This window comes from Salvelinus alpinus, chromosome 20, assembly GCF_045679555.1.
Source record: "Salvelinus alpinus chromosome 20, SLU_Salpinus.1, whole genome shotgun sequence".
NCBI classification, from domain to species: Eukaryota; Metazoa; Chordata; class Actinopteri; order Salmoniformes; family Salmonidae; genus Salvelinus; species Salvelinus alpinus.
The window spans coordinates 7,424,942-7,445,482 of record NC_092105.1 but is presented as its reverse complement, the minus strand read 5'-3'; the positions used below and the strand labels follow the sequence as shown (position 1 = coordinate 7,445,482).

General features: G+C 39.9%; 2 protein-coding genes across 2 annotated transcripts in view; both read left to right on the top strand.

Moving 5' to 3' along the window:
- The window catches only part of LOC139546249 (interferon-induced GTP-binding protein Mx2-like), a 158,003-nt gene that overhangs the window by 546 nt on the left and 136,916 nt on the right, over nucleotides 1-20,541 (top strand). The window lies entirely within an intron of this gene.
- On the top strand, nucleotides 83-16,271 carry LOC139546253 (interferon-induced GTP-binding protein Mx-like). The gene is made up of 13 exons (XM_071354403.1): nucleotides 83-100; nucleotides 1,658-1,826; nucleotides 2,387-2,521; nucleotides 6,966-7,120; nucleotides 7,462-7,600; nucleotides 7,686-7,884; nucleotides 8,955-9,033; nucleotides 9,141-9,263; nucleotides 9,829-9,961; nucleotides 10,144-10,302; nucleotides 12,753-12,829; nucleotides 13,176-13,370; nucleotides 15,150-16,271. Exons 1-13 carry the CDS (start codon nucleotides 83-85, stop codon nucleotides 15,369-15,371), a joined length of 1,803 nt encoding a protein of 600 aa, XP_071210504.1. The 3' UTR covers nucleotides 15,372-16,271.

Sequence of the window (20,541 nt, the reverse complement as noted above, 5' to 3'; positions counted from 1 at the left end):
CCTTTAATGATAGTCCATAACTCCCTTGTGTTTAACAGCCAATCAGTATCACTTTGAGGTTGAAGGTCAAGGGGATATGTAAATGAGCAGTTTGAACTGTGTCTGTGTGCATGGTGTTAATCGTTACCCTGCTTCAGATACAGAGCTAAAAGTAATAGTACCTCAGTTTCCATTGTCAAGTTAATTCTACCACGTAATCTAGAGCACGAAAGTAATATTATATCAAATGTAGATATTTTGTCACTGGCCTGCACTGTCAGTGGAATAATTTTTTTTACATTTTCTTAATTTACGTGAAAATAGTGCCCCCTAGCCTTAAGAAGTTAACCAGGTCAACTCTCCCATTTTACAATGAAGCCAATGGTGACTTTAAAACAGTTACAGAGTTTAATGTCGGTGATAAGAGAAAACTGAGAATGGATCAACAACATTGTAGTTACTCCACAATATTAACCTAATCGACAAAGTCACCATTGGCCTCATTGTAAAATCTCTGAGCATTTTCCTTCCTCTCCGGAAGTTAGGAAGGACAACTGTATCTTTGTAGTAACTGGGTGTATAGATACACCATCCAAAGTGTTATTAATAACTTCACCATGATCACAGGGATATTATATGGTTCTTTTTTTATTTTATTTACCCATCTACTAATAGTTGCCCTTCCTGTGAGGCATAGGAAAACCTCCCTGGTCGTTATGGTTGAATCTGTGTTAGAATTACATTGCTCCGGAGGGACCTTACAGATAATTGTAATGTTGGGGTACAGAGATCGTGTAGTCATTAAAAAACACTATGATCACAACTTATTATGTGACTTGTTAAGCACATTTTTACTCTTGAAGTTATTTAGGCTTGACATAACAAAGGGGTTGAATACTTGAGTCAAAAAATGTCAGCTTTTCATTTTTAATTAAACAAGCTCCAATAGACATTGACCAAGGGGATAAATACATTCTAATCTAATAGTCTAGTCTAATGTTTAAAATCATATAAGGATTTTACTTACTCAGTTTCTACCCTACAGTTTCATTTTTACTAGATTCTCATCTAGCAACTCAACATCAGGAAGTTGTTCTTAATGTTTGGTAGTGTATTACAGTGTCGGGTATACCCAGTGTATTACAGTGTTTGGTATACCCAGTGTATTACAGTTGGCAAATTGTAAGGTTCCCGAACTGGGCATGTGAGACTGTATCTCCTCCTATGTTATAGTGATGTGATGATTTAGATTATAATAACTTTAGTTCAAAATACAGATGCATTGCTGTTATTCTGTATTGTCATCTAAATGGTTTAGCTTTCATTCTCTTTTATTTCAGAGGAAGGGAGACATGTCTGATGAAGATGGACCGAGGTGGGACAACATTACTTCAGTTTTCGGTTTTGAACTTATGAAGGCCTCCATTTTCCACTTGTTATTGCACACGTGTAGTACTACTCTATACTACACTGTACCACAATACTATAATCATAATATTCAGAATTTTATGGTGATGGTGATTATTTATGCAGTAAATAGTGTAACATTTTTTTACACGTGGTGCAGAATTAAGATTTTTTGTGGGATACATTCTAGCCATGTATGTCTATCATCAAATGAACCAATCATAATGGCATTGTTTTGTACCCCTGACATACCCCCAGGATGTTCCAAGAGCAGCTGGCGGAGAAGGTTCGACCCTTCATAGACTTAATAGATGACATGAGATCCATAGGGATAGATAAGGAGCTGCCACTGCCAGCCATTGCTGTGGTGGGAGACCAGAGTTCAGGAAAGAGCTCTGTGCTTGAGTCCCTTTCTGGGGTGGCACTGCCCAGAGGGACTGGTGAGATTCTGTATTGTTTTCTAAACATACAAAAAACTATTTGAAATCAATATTAGCATTTTAAATGTAATGCCCAAATCACCCAAAGTCTGTGAAAGGGGTTGTGTAACTTAGACATGATTTGGGCATTGACTAGTTTTTGGTTTGAAGATGCTGAAGTTGGTGATTGATGCCAGTGGCTTGGTAAACAACCCTGAAGCAGGTGTTCACACTGTCCTTGTGCATAGACGAGGTCAGGAAACAGACAGTACAATAGGACCACAGAGACACGGACATTACTGAAATGTATAGAATCTTCAAATTAACTTGATAACCGCAGCAAAACTTTAACCGCAGCAAAATGTTAACTGTACATTAGTTTTATAACCATTTTGTCAGACACTGTAAATGTCTGACATGCTTTCTGAACATTAGAGCAACCTTGTTGTCTGTAGCCTGTAGAAGTTATATATTTATCATGAAATGCATGTTCCGATCCATTATTCACTGTACTGTCATATTGTATTGATTGTTCTGTAATACAGTATAACGATCTGTCATTGGTACTTCCTTGTTTCCAGGTATTGTCACCAGGTGCCCACTGCTACTTCAACTCTGTAACGACAGGACAGTGACATGGGATGCTGTCATCTCATACGGAGAGAAATTAATTCTATTTGACGAACCTTCAGAAGTCGTGAGATACGTTGAACAAGGTCAGATGGGAACGAACACACACACACACAAAGACAAATTATTCTATACTGTACATTAACCAGAGGAGGCTCCTCAGAGGAGGAAGGGGAGGACCATCCTCCTCAGGGAATTTCAGAAACATTTAAATAGCGAAACATTTAAAATTATATATTTTTTTAATAAAACTATACTAAATATATTCACATGACCAAATAATTGATTAAAACACACTGCTTTACAATGAAGGTCTACAGTAGCCTCAACAGCAATCTGCTAGGTAGCACCATTGTGTAGCTGGAACACAGCTAGTTAACATCTTCCACTGAGTATATATATTCCATAATCAATCATTTCAATATGCATTTTTCAAAAAGCATTTATCAAGAAGCATTTTTCTACAGCTGGCCATGCTATCCACCAGGCTACCCCTACCCCGGCCAATAGCTCTGCACCCCCTGCAGAAAACAAGTTAACAAACAGATCACCGACCATTTTGAATCCCACCGTACCTTCTCCACTATGCAATCTGGTTTCCGAGCTGGTCATGGGTGCACCTCAGCCACCCTCAAGGTCCTAAATTATATCATAACCGCCATTGATAAAAGACAGTACTGTGCAGCCGTCTTCATCGACCTGGCCAAGGCTTTCAACACTGTCAGTGACTGCATTCTTATCGGCAGACTCAATAGACATGGTTTCTCAAATGACTGCCTTGCCTGGTTCACCAACTACTTCTCAGATAGAGTTCAGTGTGTCTAATCGGAGGACCTGTTGTCCGGACCTCTGGCAGTCTCTATGGGGTGCCACAGGGTTCAATTCTCGGGCAGACTCTTTTTTTCTGTATATATCAATGATGTCTCTTTATGCTGCTGGTGATTCTCTGATCCACGTCTACGCAGATGACACCATTTTGTATACATCTGGTCCTTCTTTGGACACTGTGTTAACAAACTACCAGCTTCAATGCCATACAACACTCCTTCCGTGGCCTCCAACTGCTTTTAAATGCAAGTTAAACTAAATGCATGCTCTTCAACCGATTGCTGCCCTCACCCGCCCGCCCGACTAGCATCACTACTCTGGACAGTTCTGACTTAGAATATGTGAACAACTACAAATAGCTAGGTGTCTGTTTAGACTGTAAACTCTCCTTCCAGACTCACACTAAGCATCTCCAATCCAATTTCGCAACAAAGCCTCCTTCACTCATGCTGCCAAACATTCCCTCGTAAAACTGACTATCCTACGATCCTTGACTTCGGCGATGTCATTTACAAAATTGCCTCCAACACTCTACTCAACAAACTGTATGTAGTCTATCACAGTGCCATCATTTTGTCACCAAATCCCCATATGCTACCCACCACTGCAACCTGTATGCTCTCGTTGGCTGGCCCTCGCTACATATTCATCGCCAAACTCACTGGCTCCAGGTCATCTATAAGTCTTTGCTAGGTAAAGCCCCGCCTTATCTCAGCTCACTGGTCAACATAGCAACACCCACACATAGCACGTGCTCCAGCAGGTATATTTCACTGGTCATCCCCAATTTCCAGCACTTCCTTTGGCAACCTTTCCTTCCAGTTCTCTGCAGCCAATGACTGGAACGAATTGAATTGCAAAAATCACTGAAGCTGGATACTTTTGTCTCCCTCTCTAACTTTAAGCATCAGCTGTCAGAGCAGCTTACCAATCACTGTACCTGTACACAGCCATTATGTAAATAGCACACCCAACTATCCCCATATTGTTATTTATCTTCTTGCTCTTTTGCAGACCACTATTTCTACTTCCACATTCATCTTCTGCACACCTATCACTCCAGTGTTATTGCAGTGTTATTGCTCAATTGTATTTTTAATTTATTGCCTTATCTCCCTAATCTTATACATTTGCACACACTGGACATAGATTTTTCTAATGCGTTATTGACTGTACGTTTGTTTACGTGTAACCCTATGCTGTTGTTTTTGTCACACTGCTTTGCTTTATCTTGTCCGGGTCGCAGTTGTAAATGAGAATTGGTTCTCAACTGGCCTACCTGGTTAAATAAAGGTGAAATAAAAAAAATATGTTGACTTCAATACAAAATCTAGGAGGCTCGTGGTTCACACCCCCTTCCATAGACTTACACAGCAATTATGGAGGACGTCCTCCAACGTATCAGAGCTCTTGTAACATGAACTGACATGTTGTCCACATAATCAAAGGATCAGAGAATGAATCTATTACAGAGAGCATAATCTACAGCCAGCCTGTCACGTTCTTTCAAAATCGAACCCAGAAGCAGACCAGGACAAGGAGCGTAGGAAGAAGGTGAGTATTTATTTACAAGTGAATGTGAATGGGTAGATATATCTAGGTGGCGTAGCGGGCAGCGGTGGTGAGTTGATGGGAGTAAATAGGTGAATCCAATGGGGTAGCGGAATCCTCCGACGACCAGGCGGGAATGGGGTAAATGATCCGGGTGAGTAACTGAAGACAAAACAAACGGAGGTAAGTTTAAGGCAAGCAATACGTAAAAAACAACAAAACAAATTCTATCCAACTTGAGGCTGATACTATGGCACAACATACTGTTCATGGCTAACGATCCGGCAGGGAATGGATGTCAGGTCCGGGCTTATGAAGAGGAGAGATGATGATCAGGACCAGGTGTGCAGATAGCTGATGGGATACAGGTGCGGGTAATCAGAACTCCCAACTGGCTACATTCCCCGGCAACCAGACAGGGTGCGCTCCAGGACGCCGGAAAAAACACTCCAGGACAGAACACAGGCAAAAAACCGACTCAGGAAACGGGATTCGTGACACAGCCAGCACTGCAATACATAGCATGTGGTAAATAGATTACTGAAATAGAGATAAAGACTATAGGAACAATTTTGAACAAATTAATTTCTTCAAAAGTTAAGGAGAAGCAGTAAAGAGAGAGAGTACTAGCTATATTTCATATTTTTTTCACTTTCACTTAATTAGCTAGCGAAGGCCGCTAGCTAGTTTAGCCTACTCAGACACCAGGCTCAAACAGAGAGGGATGCTATGTTAGCTAGCTGGCCATGGCTTTCCAACAAAGGAACTCTTCCAAGTCAAGGTAAGTTTTTAAGGTTTTATAAACTGTTAGCCACTGGGGTTCCGCCGGTGTAACTGCTAAACTGCTTGCTGCTGACTGAACACTGTCCTGCATGATTGTAGCAGGTTTACTAATGTGTTAGCTCTAGTAGCTATGTTGACTATGATATAATATGGTGACAGCGATGTCGGCTGTGTATAGAGCTGACATGGAGGTTTGGCTTGGAAATATTTTTTTTGTCTGGTCACAGACAGCTGATGTGTTGTGCACTGAAGTCCACAAGCATAGGGTAAAGGTGAGAGGAGGGGAGCGCGTAGACGGGAGGAGGAATTATATATACAATGATCAAAAACATCATACTGTTTGTATTTGGCTGCTATGAAAGTGAACTGTGATTGCGTGAGATCAGGGGTGTATTCATTCCACCGATTCTGTTGAAAAAACGTAACGTAACGAAGCAGGGATAAACATACCTGAATTTGTCCAAAAGAAACTCTTGTTTGCAACTGTTGGACTCAAGATTACACCCTAGATCAACTAGATGCAGGCAAGAGTGTGAAAGGTGGTATTGAATGTGTGTCCCCTTGATCACAAAACAAATTCTCGACGTCTGCACCTATGTTGTAAACATTCATTCATAGGCGAGGTTGTAGCAACCTGTCACGTTCTGACCCTAGTTATTGTGTTTATTGTTTGTTTTAGTGGGTCAGGACGTGAGTTGGGTGGGCATTCTATGTTTTGTGTCTGTTTTGTCTATTTCTGTGTTTGACCTGATATGGTTCTCAATCAGAGACAGCTGTCAATCGTTGTCCCTGATTGAGAACCATATTAAGGGAGCCTGTTTGGTGTTGGGGTTTGTGGGTGATTGTTCCTGTGTTAGTGTTTGGGCCACACAGGACTGTTTCGGTTTTGTCACGTTTGTTGGTTTTGTATTTTTTGAAGTGTTTTGTTGATTGTTCATTAAATAATGAACACTAACCACTCTGCATATTGGTCTGATCCTTCTCGCCTCTCCTCGTCCGAGGAGGAGGAAGACGACAGCCGTTACACAACCTCATAATGGGTATAGGAAAAATTCCAGTATCACATAGTAGCCTAAACCTATTGATGTTACACTGAGCTGTGTGAATGGAATATGAATAATAGTCATCCAATATGCTGTAATGGAAATAAGGCCATGCTCATAAAAAATACAATCGTTCTTCCTTATCTTAAACGGTACCTGACCACCATCGACATATTATAATTTATTTTGGAAAAGTTTGTATGGTATTTACCACAGACAACTACAGAATACATAATATATTATGATAATAAGAGTTCTGTCGGGGTACAAGACAGACAAACAAACAAATAATAAACACATCAATATTTTCCCATTGATTTAACAGCTCAGAACACGTTAGCTGGAAAGGGAATGGGGATATGTGAAGACCTGATCACTCTGAAGATCACATCCTCCACGGTGTGTGACCTCAGTCTGATTGACTTACCAGGTATCGCCAGGGTGGCTGTGAAAGGACAACCAGATGACATTGGAGTCCAAGTAAGTCTAATGTTTGTGTGTATAGCTTTTGGACTTTGTCCAGTAAATTGTTTGGTTATCTCATGACTCTTGGTTCTCATCTTATGATTCACTAATGATTAATTGTTTTAGCCAGGTGTAAAGACTTTATCATAATTGTTAGCAAGGTAGCTATGATGGTTGAATCTAGTGTGTTGACTTTGAGGAAGGTTGAGCTTCAGAACCATGAAGGACAGAGTGCCCCACACAGGGCGATATCACGGTAACAAGCGGTCTGATACCCTCTCGAAGATTAATCAAATAACTTGGGCAAAGGCTTGAATCATGACTGCTTTGTCACATTCCTCTTCTTTTTTTACTAGATCAATAATATCATTAAGAAATTCATAAAGAATAAGATAACCATTATTTTGGCGGTGGTACCATGTAATGTTGACATAGCAACAACAGAGGCCCTGAAAATGGCACAAGAAGTGGATCCTGAAGGCACAAGAACTCTGGGTAAAGAAATTATATAGACTAATGTATTTTTTATACGTTTTTTGTATTAGTAAAGTTCTCATAATGCTTTTCATTTGTCTTCAAGCCATTCTGACAAAGCCAGACCTGATAGACCCGGGAGCAGAGAAGAATGTGTTGGAAATTGTCCACAATAGAGTCATCTTTCTCAATATGGGTTATGTCATTGTGAAATGTCGTGGTCAGAAGCAAATTGATGAAAACATGTCCATTACTGATGCGATTGAGGAGGAGTTGGTATTCTTCAATAATCATGAGCACTTCAGGTAAAATGTCTTCTTGCCATGTGCTAAGTAACTTGCATCTTTGTTTTTGATGGCTTCACATCTGAAAATGTTCAGGGCCCCAAACTGTTGATTTCAGGATTTTATGAACATTATTTTTTTAGTTCCATATAGTAGTCATGATTGGTCTTTCCTTATGAGTCCCTCCCCTCCATTCTGTTACATTTATGCATATTGTACTTTTTAACATTCAAAAGCAAATGGCTAAATGATCCTTGGTATAATCATAAAAAACTTTTCCATATGTTAGTTAAGCACATATCTCTAATTTAAACAGACTGATTTGGATGGGGACTTTTTATTATGTTAATTAAATATCCGTGGGACCATTGTAGGCCAAGGGTTAACTGACATTTGTATTTGACAGTTTAAATTTTAAAAAGGCAGGTGTTAAATGTGTCCGTCATTTTCTGGGATGAAATACTGTGTTTGTGTCACACCCTGATCTGGTTCACCTGTCCTTGTGATTGTCTCCACCCCCTCCAGGTGTCGCTTATTATCCCTGGTGTATTTATCCCTGTGTTTCCTGTCTCTCTGTGCGAGTTCATCTTATTATCCCTGGTGTATATATCCCTGTGGTTCCTGTCTCTCTGTGCCAGTTCATCTTATTATCCCTGGTGTATATATCCCTGTGTTTCCTGTCCCTCTGTGTCAGTTCATCTTATTATCCCTGGTGTATATATCCCTGTGTTTCCTGTCCCTCTGTGCCAGTTTGTCTTGTATGTTTTTCAAGTCAACCAGCAGTTTTCCCGTACTCCTGCTTCTATTCTCTTTTGCCAGTCCTCATGGTTTTTGCACCTTGCCTGTTTTCTGGACTCTGTACCAGCCTGCCTGACCATTACCCCTGGCCTGACCTCAAGCCTGCCTGCCACTCTGTACCTCCTGGACTCTGAACTGGTTTGACCTTTTGCCTGTCCACGACCATTCTCTTGCCTACCCCTTTTGGATTGTTAAATAAATATCAAGACTCAAACCATCTGCCTCCAGTGTCTGCATCTGGGTCTCGCCTTGTGTCCTTAGTTTGTTATTTTTCTCTCCCTTTCAATGTATAGATCCCTCCTGCGTGAGGAGAAGGCAACCACCAAGTGCCTAGCCACCAAGCTCAGCAATGCCCTGGTCAAACAGATCAAAGTTAGTCCAACCACAGACCCTACAGTTGTCTGTTCCTCCTACACCCAGTGTACACTGGACAACATGTGGTCTGGTACATATTAACTTGTATGTTTGCTCCTGGTCAGAAATATCTGCCCCAGATGTCAGAGAAGATAAAGGAGCGGCTGGGGCAGGTAAAGCATTTATTGAGTCAAATAGAGGGTGGGCCTCCAATGGAACCTGCAGAGAAGAGGATGTTCCTCATTCAGGTGAGTACATCTTTCACCTTTCCATCTTTCAGCTTCGTAAACTTCTTCTGTACAAAATGTCTATAAAAATGTATGATGTAGGGTTGGAAGCCATACTGTTGCACAGTAGTTCAGGTGTGTTATTGTCATGGTTTGGTCTATTGTCAGGATAATGTCCTATAGAGAATTTGGGCAATGGTACCTGGTGTAAAGGCATCAACTCTGTTGCACATCCTCTGCCATTTGGATTGGTCAGATTTGCAACACAGGTGTAAGAGTAGACGCACCGTCCAGAAAATAAATATAACAGCATTCAACTTTTCTCCACATTCCCAATTCTTCCACTCTCGTTCCTTAATTTCCCCTGATTATGTTTGTCACCAGGTTAATAAACAATACTTTGCCTTGACAGCTGATTTTACAAAAACACTTGGACAAGCCAGTGTAAGATAATTCTTGTTTAATATCTGTAGAAGACGTAAGGATGGATGGGTCTTGTGGAGCCATTTCATTAAACACTAATCTAAAATGACTAAATATTAAACATTTAAACAGGTATGTTTCATTGTTATGTTTCCTTCTTCAGGTCATAACAGATTTCAATGAGCAGATTACCCAACTGTCCAAAGGGGATATTATCGTTGAGGAGAATCTATTTGTGTTCATGCGAAAGGAATTTACAGAGTGGATGGAATGTCTTAAAAATGCCAAATCACATTGTAGGTACAGTTTTGAATAGCTCGGGTATTGCTCATCATATTACCATGTCTAACCAATGAATATTTATGTTTCTAAATATCCCTAATATTTACTGATATAGTTAATATACTACTAATAGTTATGTCATACAATAGTGATTGTAATATCCAATGAATTATTAACATTGTTTTCCTGAATTTAGACCACGAAGAAGTGCAACAAGTGGTGGATGAATACGATCAGGAGCACAGGGGAAGTGAGCTGCCAGGATTCAGTAACTACAGGGTATTTCAAAATGTTGTTCAGAAACTAGTGGCTGAACTTAAGATACCAGCTATGACGACACTACAGAAAATCAGAGGTAAGTGACCAAAAGCCCTTGTCTCGTCTACTCCATCTCTCCCCCTCTGGTGCTTGTTGTCACCAGTTTATTCATTACCATGCACACCTGCCATCATCGTTACACGCACCTTATTGTTTCTGTTCCTGTGTTTCATGTCTGTACGCTACTCATGTTTCTTGTTTTGTTTCATGTTTGTTTATTCATTCAATTTTCTCCATGTACTTGCTTCCCAATTTATTAGAGTACACGTTACAGCCCTAGGTTTGATGTGATTTTCCTAAAGCCCCTTTATTGAACATCATGCATGGGTCTCTATGGTACTTCTGACAGGACAAACATGCCTATTATATTAATCAGAAACACCCAGAAAGCAGGTATTGGTGAATCACACCCCCATCCACATCGTCAGGGCTGAAGTGGAGCGGGTCAAGAGCATTAAGTTCCTCGGTGTCCAAAAGGCAAATGAGTTAAAATGGTCCACACATGTGCACAGTCATGAAGAAGGCGAGACAGCGCCTCTTCCCCCTCAGGAGGTTGAAAAGCTTTGGCATGGGCCCTCAACTCCTCAGAGTTATACAGCTGAACCATTGAGAGCATCTTGACTAGCTGCATCACTGGTTGGTATGTCAAAATCACCACCCTCAATCGTATGGCTTTACAGAGGGCGGTGCGGACAGCCCAGTACATCACTTGGGCCCGAGCTCCATGCCATCCAGGACATCTATATCAGGCGGTGTGAAAGGAAGGCCCGGGATATTGTTAAAGACACCAGCCACCCAAGCCATAGAATGTTCTCTCTGCTTCTGCTTAATAAACGATTCCTGAACAGGCTCCAGAACACCTTCTATCTCCAAGCCATGAGACTGCTAACTAGCTAACAAAATGGCTACCGGACTATCTGAGTTGACCCCTTTATTTATTTGAAACTTTGCAATCTTGTAATGTCTCGATGTCAGAACTCTACAGACACACACACAGTGTCACTCCAACACACACACACACACTTCATTTGCTCAACCACATAACATCTACACACATTTATACTAACTCTAAACACACACAAGCACACGCAATCATCATATACACAGATGCTACTCTGTTTATCATATATCCTGATGCCTAGTCAACTTACCCCTATACATACAGTATCTCACCATACCACTTCACTATCCCTGCACATTGTACATATGGTACTGGAACTGACCCTGGAACTGTCCCTGTATATAGCTACTGACCCTGGAACTGTCCCTGTATATAGCTACTGACCCTGGAACTGACCATGTATATAGCTACTGACCCCGGAACTGTCCCTATATATAGCTACTGACCCTGGAACTGTCCCTATATATAGCTACTGACCCTGGAACTGTCCCTATATATAGCTACTGACCCTGGAACTGTCCCTGTATATAGCTACTGACCCTGGAACTGACCCTGTATATAGCTACTGACCCTGGAACTGTCCCTATATATAGCTACTGACCCTGGAACTGTCCCTGTATATAGCTACTGACCCTGGAACTGTCCCTGTATATAGCTACTGACCCTGGAACTGACCCTGTATATAGCTACTGACCCTGGAACTGTCCCTGTATATAGCTACTGACCCTGGAACTGTCCCTGTATATAGCTACTGACCCTGGAACTGTCCCTGTATATAGCTACTGAACCTGGAACTGTCCCTGTATATAGCTACTGACCCTGGAACTGTCCCTGTATATAGCTACTGACCCTGGAACTGTCCCTGTATATAGCTACTGACCCTGGAACTGTCCCTGTATATAGCTACTGAACCTGGAACTGTCCCTGTATATAGCTACTGACCCTGGAACTGTCCCTGTATATAGCTACTGACCCTGGAACTGTCCCTGTATATAGCTACTGACCCTGGAACTGTCCCTGTATATAGCTACTGACCCTGGAACTGTCCATGTATATAACTTACTTACTTACTTGTGTTCTTATTTCTCTCGTGTTTTTGTTCTACTTTATGTTATTTTTAATACTTCATTGTTGGGTTTAGAGTTTGTAAGAACGGCATTTCATTGTACATTTGCACGTGACTGTAACTTTAATTAACTAAATAGGACATGTTGAAGGAATATTTCACTCAAATTACAAAATGACATATTGGTTTCTTTACCCTGGAAGCAGTCTATGGAGAAGGTGTGACATCAATCCAGCTTTGGTTTAATTCACCTGTTTCCATTTTTTACTCTTCATGTCCAAATGTTCCTGATGTATCTCCAATTGATTGTGTAGCTCAATTAAGTTACTCAATGATTGTTTGGACATGAAATAATTATATTGGGACTATTGACTGGTCATTTGGATGTACTATCCCTTTAAATAACATTTTGTGGAACATCTATTTACCAAATACATTTGTCTCTTTTATCATCTCTTCACCAAATACATTTGTCTTTTTTAACATCTCTTTATCAAATACATTTGTTTTTGTTTTTCAGTCATGGTGCAGAAGCAATTTGATAGTTTGTCCAAAGAGAGCTTTCAGAAATATCCTTGTCTTCATCAAGTCTCAATGGTAATGACAAACGTAAACTGTTAAGTGCTCTGACATTTTAATCATTCAATTCTCAATTCTGTGATTTTAGGCTGAAATGGAAATCTTAGTTAGTGGCATTAGCAAGAAGCAGGGAAACATGAGGCAAAGAGCACTTAAAAATCACAATGTATTTTTATGAATAATTCCAATTTACAGGTTGTCCATTGTAGGATTGTAGCTTGAAATGTTCAAAATAAAACACCATAAGATACTTAGAGCATGTCGAACTGAACTACTGTTCTGAAACAGTAACAGTATTTCACTGCCTCCCTGCATCCAAGGTTCTTTATGTCCTCATGGTATCTTCATCTTTGTTTAAACTCAGAAACAAATTGAAACAATCCAGGAAAAGCAGTCAATCATAGCGAAGGAGAGGATCATGGAGCAGTTTGAGATGGAGATGCAGGTCTACACACAGGATGAAATCTTCAACAAACATAGTCGAAAGGAGGGAACAGCAGAAGACTCAGATCACGACACCAGGAGCAAGTACCCTGGGCTGCTCAAGGCATACTATGAGGTACAATGCAACACATCTACTGGGCAGTATGTATAGAATGTTCCAGAAATAAAATTGAATTAACTAAACCTGCAGCAAACATAAAACTGGCATGTTATGTAGTGTGCTTATCGACAAACTCACACACTTTCTCATCAGGGCCTTCCACAAATTTGTTGAGATCTCAACATGTATGTATGGACTACATATAGCCTGTTACTCCACCCCAGAGACATTTTAGAGATTGGACACTGAGGTTGCTGCATCAAATCACATGTATTCATCACACAGTTCACAGCTGGTTTAAAAGGTGTAGCAAAATGCTAATGTGCTAGCTCCCTCAACAATGCAGTACCGTGCTGATGTACCGTGCGTTATAGGGAAATAATGCACACTCTAGAATGCCCTTCAAGCCAATCAGTAAAGAGTATTCAAAAATGTCCATATGGCAGCCATGTTGGCAATATTGACCAATAGCAGTTCATGGTATTTACATTTTTTTAACAATGCTGTGTAACTGAAAGTCTAGAATTAGAATCCACATACTTGTCATGACTGGATAAATGGAATGCTTAAAAGGGGCAACATGGCGTCCAATCTAAAAGTTGTTCCAGCTCTCTATACTACTACTACTATCTACACTACAGTTAAAGTGTTGGGTCATTTAGAAATGTATTATTTTTTTACTTTTTTTATCTAAATTTGTGTCCGTTAAAATAACATCAAATTGATCAGAAATACATTGTAGACATTCTTAATGTTGTAAATGACTATTGTAGCTGGAAACTGCAGATTTTTTATGATATATCTACATCGCCGTACAGAGGCCCATTATCAGCAACCATCACTCCTGTGTTTCAATGCCACGTTGTGTTTGCTAATCTAAGTTTGTATTTTATAAAATGCTAATTGATCATTAGAAAACCCTTTTGCAATTATGTTAGCACAGCTGAAAACTATTGTCCTGATTAAAGAAGCGTTAAAACTGGCCGTCTTAAGACTAGTTGAGCATCAGCATTTGTGGATTCGTTTACAGGCTCAAAATGACCAGAAACGCATAACTTTCTTCTGAAACTTATCAGTCTATTCTTGTTCTGAGAAATGAAGGCTATTCCATGCGAGAAATTGCCAAGAAACTGATGATCCCGTGCAACGCTGTGTACTACTCCCTTCACAGAACAGCGCAAACTGGCTCTAACCAGAATAGAAAGAGGAGTGGGAGGCCCTGGTGCGCAACTGAGCAAGAGGACAAGTACATTAGTGTCTTGTTTGAGAAACAGATGCCTCACAAGTCCTCAATTGGCAGCTTCATTAAATAGTACCCGCAAAACACCAGTCTCAATGTCAACAGTGAAGAGGCAACACCAGGATGTCGCCTCAGCCGTTTCCAGCTACAGTAGTCATTTACAACATTAACAATGTCTACACTGTTTTTCTGATCAATTTGATGTTATTTTAATGGACAAAATAATTTTATTTTTTTATTTTTTTAAAGGGCAAAAAAAGGACCACAAACTTTTGAACGGTAGTGTACATTATATAGCTCTGCTCCAACCTGACATGACATCATAAATGGGATGATCAGATCTCTCATTAATGCTTTTTGACAAATGTTTCAAACATACCTTGTTGTGGCAGGGTTGCGTTATGGTATATTGCATTTTGCAGACCAATCCAACTCTGAAGTCTATATGTTCACCTTGCGGAGCCTTGGTTGTCGTTTGGCAATCTTGTGGTTGCCTTATGGCCATCTCATCACTTCTAGCCCTCACTCTCCTTCCCACCTCACCTCTCTCACAGATTGTGGTGCAAAGACTGGCTGACCAGGTGCCCATGCTGATCCGTTACTTCATCCTGAAGCAGTCAGCCAAGATTGTGTGCTGTGAAATGGTGGATCTGCTACACAGAGAGAACATTGATAACATTCTACAGGAGGTTTCAGAGATCGGAGAGCATCGTGCAAAGTTGCAGGCCCAAGTGGACCGCCTTAAACTGGCCAATGACAAAATCAGCAGCCTCTGAGAGTGTGATGTCTTGTCAGTTACAAAATTCAGAGATGTTGCCAAAAACAGAAACATGTTAATATAAGTATAACCAGATTTTTGGAAACGGCATCTAATGGCCAAATGTTATTTATTTTAAGTAATGAGTAAAATAAGATATAATTTGTATATTTGTGTTCAACAAATGTATGAGATTGGCTAAGATCAGTGAGATGCTGTAATGACGACACCAGTGAAATCCTACAGGAGGAACAAGAGATCGGCCGGAAACGTAAAAGATTGTAGGACCAAGCGGATCGCCTTGGACTGGCCAATGACAAGATGAGTAGACAGTGGTTGACAATTTGTCAATGCAGAAATTCTGAGATATATATGTTGTGTCTCTGACTATCATTTGTGAAGACTGTTATTTTATCAAATCAATTCTCTGTGTAATTATTATTACGTGATTAAACTAATCTTGTAAACTTTAATTAACTAGGAAGTCGGGGGCACCACGGGAAAATGTTTATAGAGTCCCTATTTCCCGAATTGACTCTTCAGATATTTTAATATCTTAACGATTAGTCATTCTCATTAATGTATTATTACCTCATCAGTCTCATATCTGAATGTCGCAAACCCTTGGATATCTGCACGAACCCTAGACTCCATAATGAATCAGCGATATACAAATTGGTTTAATGATTTATTTACTAACTAACTAAACAAATGACAGAAATACATAAACAAACATTCTAGTTATTGGTTACGAACACAATGCGTTGATCAGTCCCTAGTGGGCTAAACCGGTATGGCGGCTTGGTAGACAATGGAAAGGGGTGTGGACGGATAAAGAGCAGGAAGGACAAAATGGATTTACTACACACAGTTAAAAATTATGCTAATCCTTTGCACATGAACGGCCGCTCATTCTAAAATAATTGCAATGTATATATTTATGCTCATATGTCGTTGTTGTCTCTCTATTGGAATCGCCGGTCCGTCTGCTGGACAGTCAGTTCATCAGAGAGTCTCTGGTTAACTTCCCCAGAAGTCACTGTCTTTCGTGGTTGTAGCTTTCTCAGTGACTCTGGATAGTGTCTGTTGTAATGGATACGTCAGGCGTACAAATGGTAGTTGCATAGAATAGATGCTTGCAGCTGTAGACTAGTAATTCTACGTCTAGAATTTGCTCTTATTCTGTAGGGATCGATAGTCTCAGAGTTGAACCATTTCCAGCCGTGTAGCCAACACTACATGCTGTCTGATCTCCTGGGCCTATAGAGTGGTAGCCATTTCAACATGGGGACTACGTCCCGGCGTTGTTTGACTTCAGTTTGTAGATTTCTTAACCAATATTTCTTAACTAATATGTAGCGACAGCTCCATATTTACTCAGGTACAATGACCTGTAGAGTTGTAGCCATTTCAACGTGGGGACTCCATCCCGGCATTCTCCGACTTAATGTACATTTTGTAGAAAGTGGAGTTTCTACTCTGTTTGAGAAGGGGCAGTTCTATGATGCCTAATGTGACATCTGGGCTCAAAGGGGCATGGCCACTGACTAGTTAAACTTTATGTGAAAATCCATACTCTCATTTAGAAGGCAAACATCATATAACATTTTCACAAATAGTTTAATGTTTAATCACATACGTTTCACAACATTTAGATGTAAACCTGACAGATGGGAAATGTACTTGTGTGTTTCCTGTCTTTCATGAGATCACCAAATGAAACACACTTGTCATGACTGTCCCTTAGGTGTCCACGGACCTCTCCCACATTCTCAAAAATATAAATATTGTTTAACTTTTCAAGCTTTTGATGTCCAAGAGCCACACTGTGTTCCACAGTTTCCATTCCGATTTCGATCACTACAGAGCATAGGGGCAGCATATTTTATGACTGACCATAAAACAGCCAACTTCCCTCTGTCCTCCTCTACGAGAGAGAGAACATGTTGTAGTGTCCCCACTGTAACCTGATCCTTCAGATCATCACAGGAGAGTCATGACATTCCCCCTCTAGGAGAGAGAGCACACTGGAGAGAGGACCCACTGTAACCTGATCCTTCAGATCATCACAGGAGAGTTATTACACCAACAAAGACTACACAAATTATACCTACATTTGATCAGCATACAAAACATTTAAAATAAAATAAAATTGTATTTGTCACATACACATGGTTAGCAGATGTTAATGCGAGTGTAGCAAAATGCTTGTGCTTCTAGTTCCGAGAGCGCGGTAATATCTAACAAGTAATCTAACAAATTCACAACGACTACCTTATACACACAAATGTAAAGGCATGAATAAAAATATGTCATATAAATATATGGATGGCCGTGCGGCATAGCCAAGATGCAGTAGATAGTATAGAATACAATATATACATATGAGATGAGTAATGTAGGATACGTAGACAATATTAAAGTGGCGTTATTTCAGGGCAGGTGGGGGTTGCCTGTTTTGCATGTTCTTTTGACAATAATACGTGTCACATATAATTTGAAAACAATGCAAACAAGTTTTTTAAATCATTGAGTTACTAAAGCTTCCATACAAACATGGTCTCTTTTTTGCTTTCCTGTGTAAGGCAGCTCCAAAATGCAGGTGTTTCAGCCTAGCTCAGTGCTTTCTGTGGTGGAGGGGCAGCCAGCGGAAAATTTAGAGCGTAGGGGTTGTTAATATTCTGTAGTTGTGCCATGATTGGTGGTGCACATGTAGCCTATAGCCTGTTTTAGAGAAATGTCATCATCAAATATTGTAAGAGCTTTCATTGTCTGCCTCTATGTCCCCTTTATTTATCCTTCGGTTCTGACTTGGTGTACAGGGAGAATACTGTAAGATTGGCCCATGTTCTGAATTCTGTCGCTGTCAATTTCAAAAGTGCTGAACAAATAGTTGTATTGACTACGTCCATCCTAGCTCGCTCATTAATGTCTTAATCGAAATGACGCATTGCCTCATATCCCCTCATCGTTCCCTTATGCCATAGTTTGTACATCTCAATTGTCAGTAGAAACCACATTTGTTCAAGCAAGTCAGCCATATAAGCTGTTTTTTTTAAGGCAGTAAATGAGGCAGAATGAACTGTTTTGTTGCCAGACAAGGCTCCACTCATAGCCAGGTGTAGCTGTGGTAAGGAATCCCTCCATAGTGCTGAAAAGAAAGCTGTTGAGACAACTTTATGTAGACCTTTACAGTTTTTGGGCACCGTTTGTCACTGTTATAGTGCAATTAGTTTATTGTTTAGTGTTGTGTGGTGGCTTTGCTGGCATGCATCTAAAAAAATTATGTTTTTAGTTTGACCCACAAAGATTTACAAGCTAAAATCGTCACTAGTTAAAACTATGTATTGTAAATTAAAATCAAAATGATATTTTTATTTATGCTGAGTTGCAGTCAAAACAACTCATGAAAGTATGTCAGTGGTATGATTTCTTGGTAGAACTGTAATACAGAATCCAGCTACCCTCTGAATGTGCTGTATTGGTTAAATTGTTATTCCACGGGAAATTCCTATAAAACCCTCCAATATTGTATATGTGCAACTAGTTATGGCATGTGGGTTGCTATGACACTTGGTTTGAAGTGACTGAGGATTTTGGCATGCTTTGTGAAGCATGCTTCCATAGGCCCGACCACTTCCATTGTTTCACAAGCAGCGATGCTAATGTTGGCTTCGGCATTGAGTAAATAAAGAAACTAAGCCATATTTGTTATTATTGTGTCTCAGGATCAATGGATGTGTCACTTTTTGTCTTTACAATTAAGTATATTTCTAAATTTGGTGAACTGCCCCTTTAAATGACCCCTTTAAATGACAACATTTATATTTACTTTAAAAATCTTATAACTAATTGGTACTATAATCAATTGATTGTAAATCAGCTTTTTGCCTTGGTGCAGATTGCCATGTCTCATTTTCGATTAATTGAAAATGATACTTTTTTCAAAGTATCTATTTTTCAAACCAGCATTGCAGAGCTGGCTACAATTTCAATTTCATCCCCCTGAAAAGGTAGAACAAATATTATAGCAGAACTCAAATGTGCTGGTTGATAAAATAACTGTGATTATGGGAAACATTTTACTATTTTGTTCTTAAATTATATTGTCAATTGGAATGGTAGAGTTATGTATTCCATGGAGTTATCAGAATTGTACGGGAAGGTCTGCTCAATCCAAGAGTACAACCAATTGACTACAGCATTTTCCCAAAAATGGGGAGGAAAGTCATACCGGGAGGAGGTAGGGAAACTGGTCTGTCTGCCCAATATAAGGGATCAAAATGGAGGAGGCAGGTGGCAGTAGGAGGTGGTAGGGAACTGGTCTGTCTGCCCAATATAAAGGATCAAAACTGGCTGAGGAATAACAATAGGAAATGATACCAGTTTCATTTGAGGACCAGGATGTTGACAAGCGTGCAATACAGATTGCAAAATAGTTGGGAAGATAATTTTGATGTACCGATTCCATGGCACAAGGTGTATGAGTTGATATATAAATTGACTCAAGATTCAAGACTCAGCTGAAATTATTATATTGAATTCTTGCCACCAACAAAAGGTTGAATATTTGGGGCATAAAATCATCGAAGCTCTGCACATTTTGTTGTGAGGATACAGAATAAATAGACCATTTATTTTGGTATTGCCCTAAAGTAGCCTGTTTCTGGTCTCAGGTTCAGGAATGGCTGAAAATGCATAGCATTGATCTAAAATTGACCCTAGAAATAGTACTGTTAGGAGATCTGGAGAGACCAGGTCAGTCAATATACTAATATACTAATAATCTTAGTAAAAGTATTTATCTTCAACTGTGGATTCTATTCGATTAGATAGATTGAAATTGTACTTTAAACCTCCTGCTGTGTTCCGATCAAATTGGACCAATTTACAAGTTTTCTATGAAAAACGTAGTTCATTTAATCTGACTGTCATAAGGTCATTTTGATGATTTTCATTACATTTTGGGTGTTTTATTTAAATTTTGTACACCTGTGGTGTTCCCGGTCAAAAATGACCCGTCGTTAGAAATGAATGGGTGAGACTACAATTAGTGTTTATAATTGAGTTCAGGCATATGCGCATTCATCAGATGGACACACTTCCTCTCCCAGACCCCCACATGCATGTGTGTTTGAGCTCACACCTCACTCCCATTCTTGGCTTCCATGGCAACCCCCACGGGAACC

Coding starts and splice junctions, on each gene's coding strand:
- LOC139546253 (XM_071354403.1), top strand. Junction 7,601..7,685: donor TGAAGGCACAAGAACTCTGG/GTAAAGAAATTA, acceptor TTTGTCTTCAAG/CCATTCTGACAAAGCCAGAC. Junction 12,830..13,175: donor GTCTTCATCAAGTCTCAATG/GTAATGACAAAC, acceptor GTTTAAACTCAG/AAACAAATTGAAACAATCCA.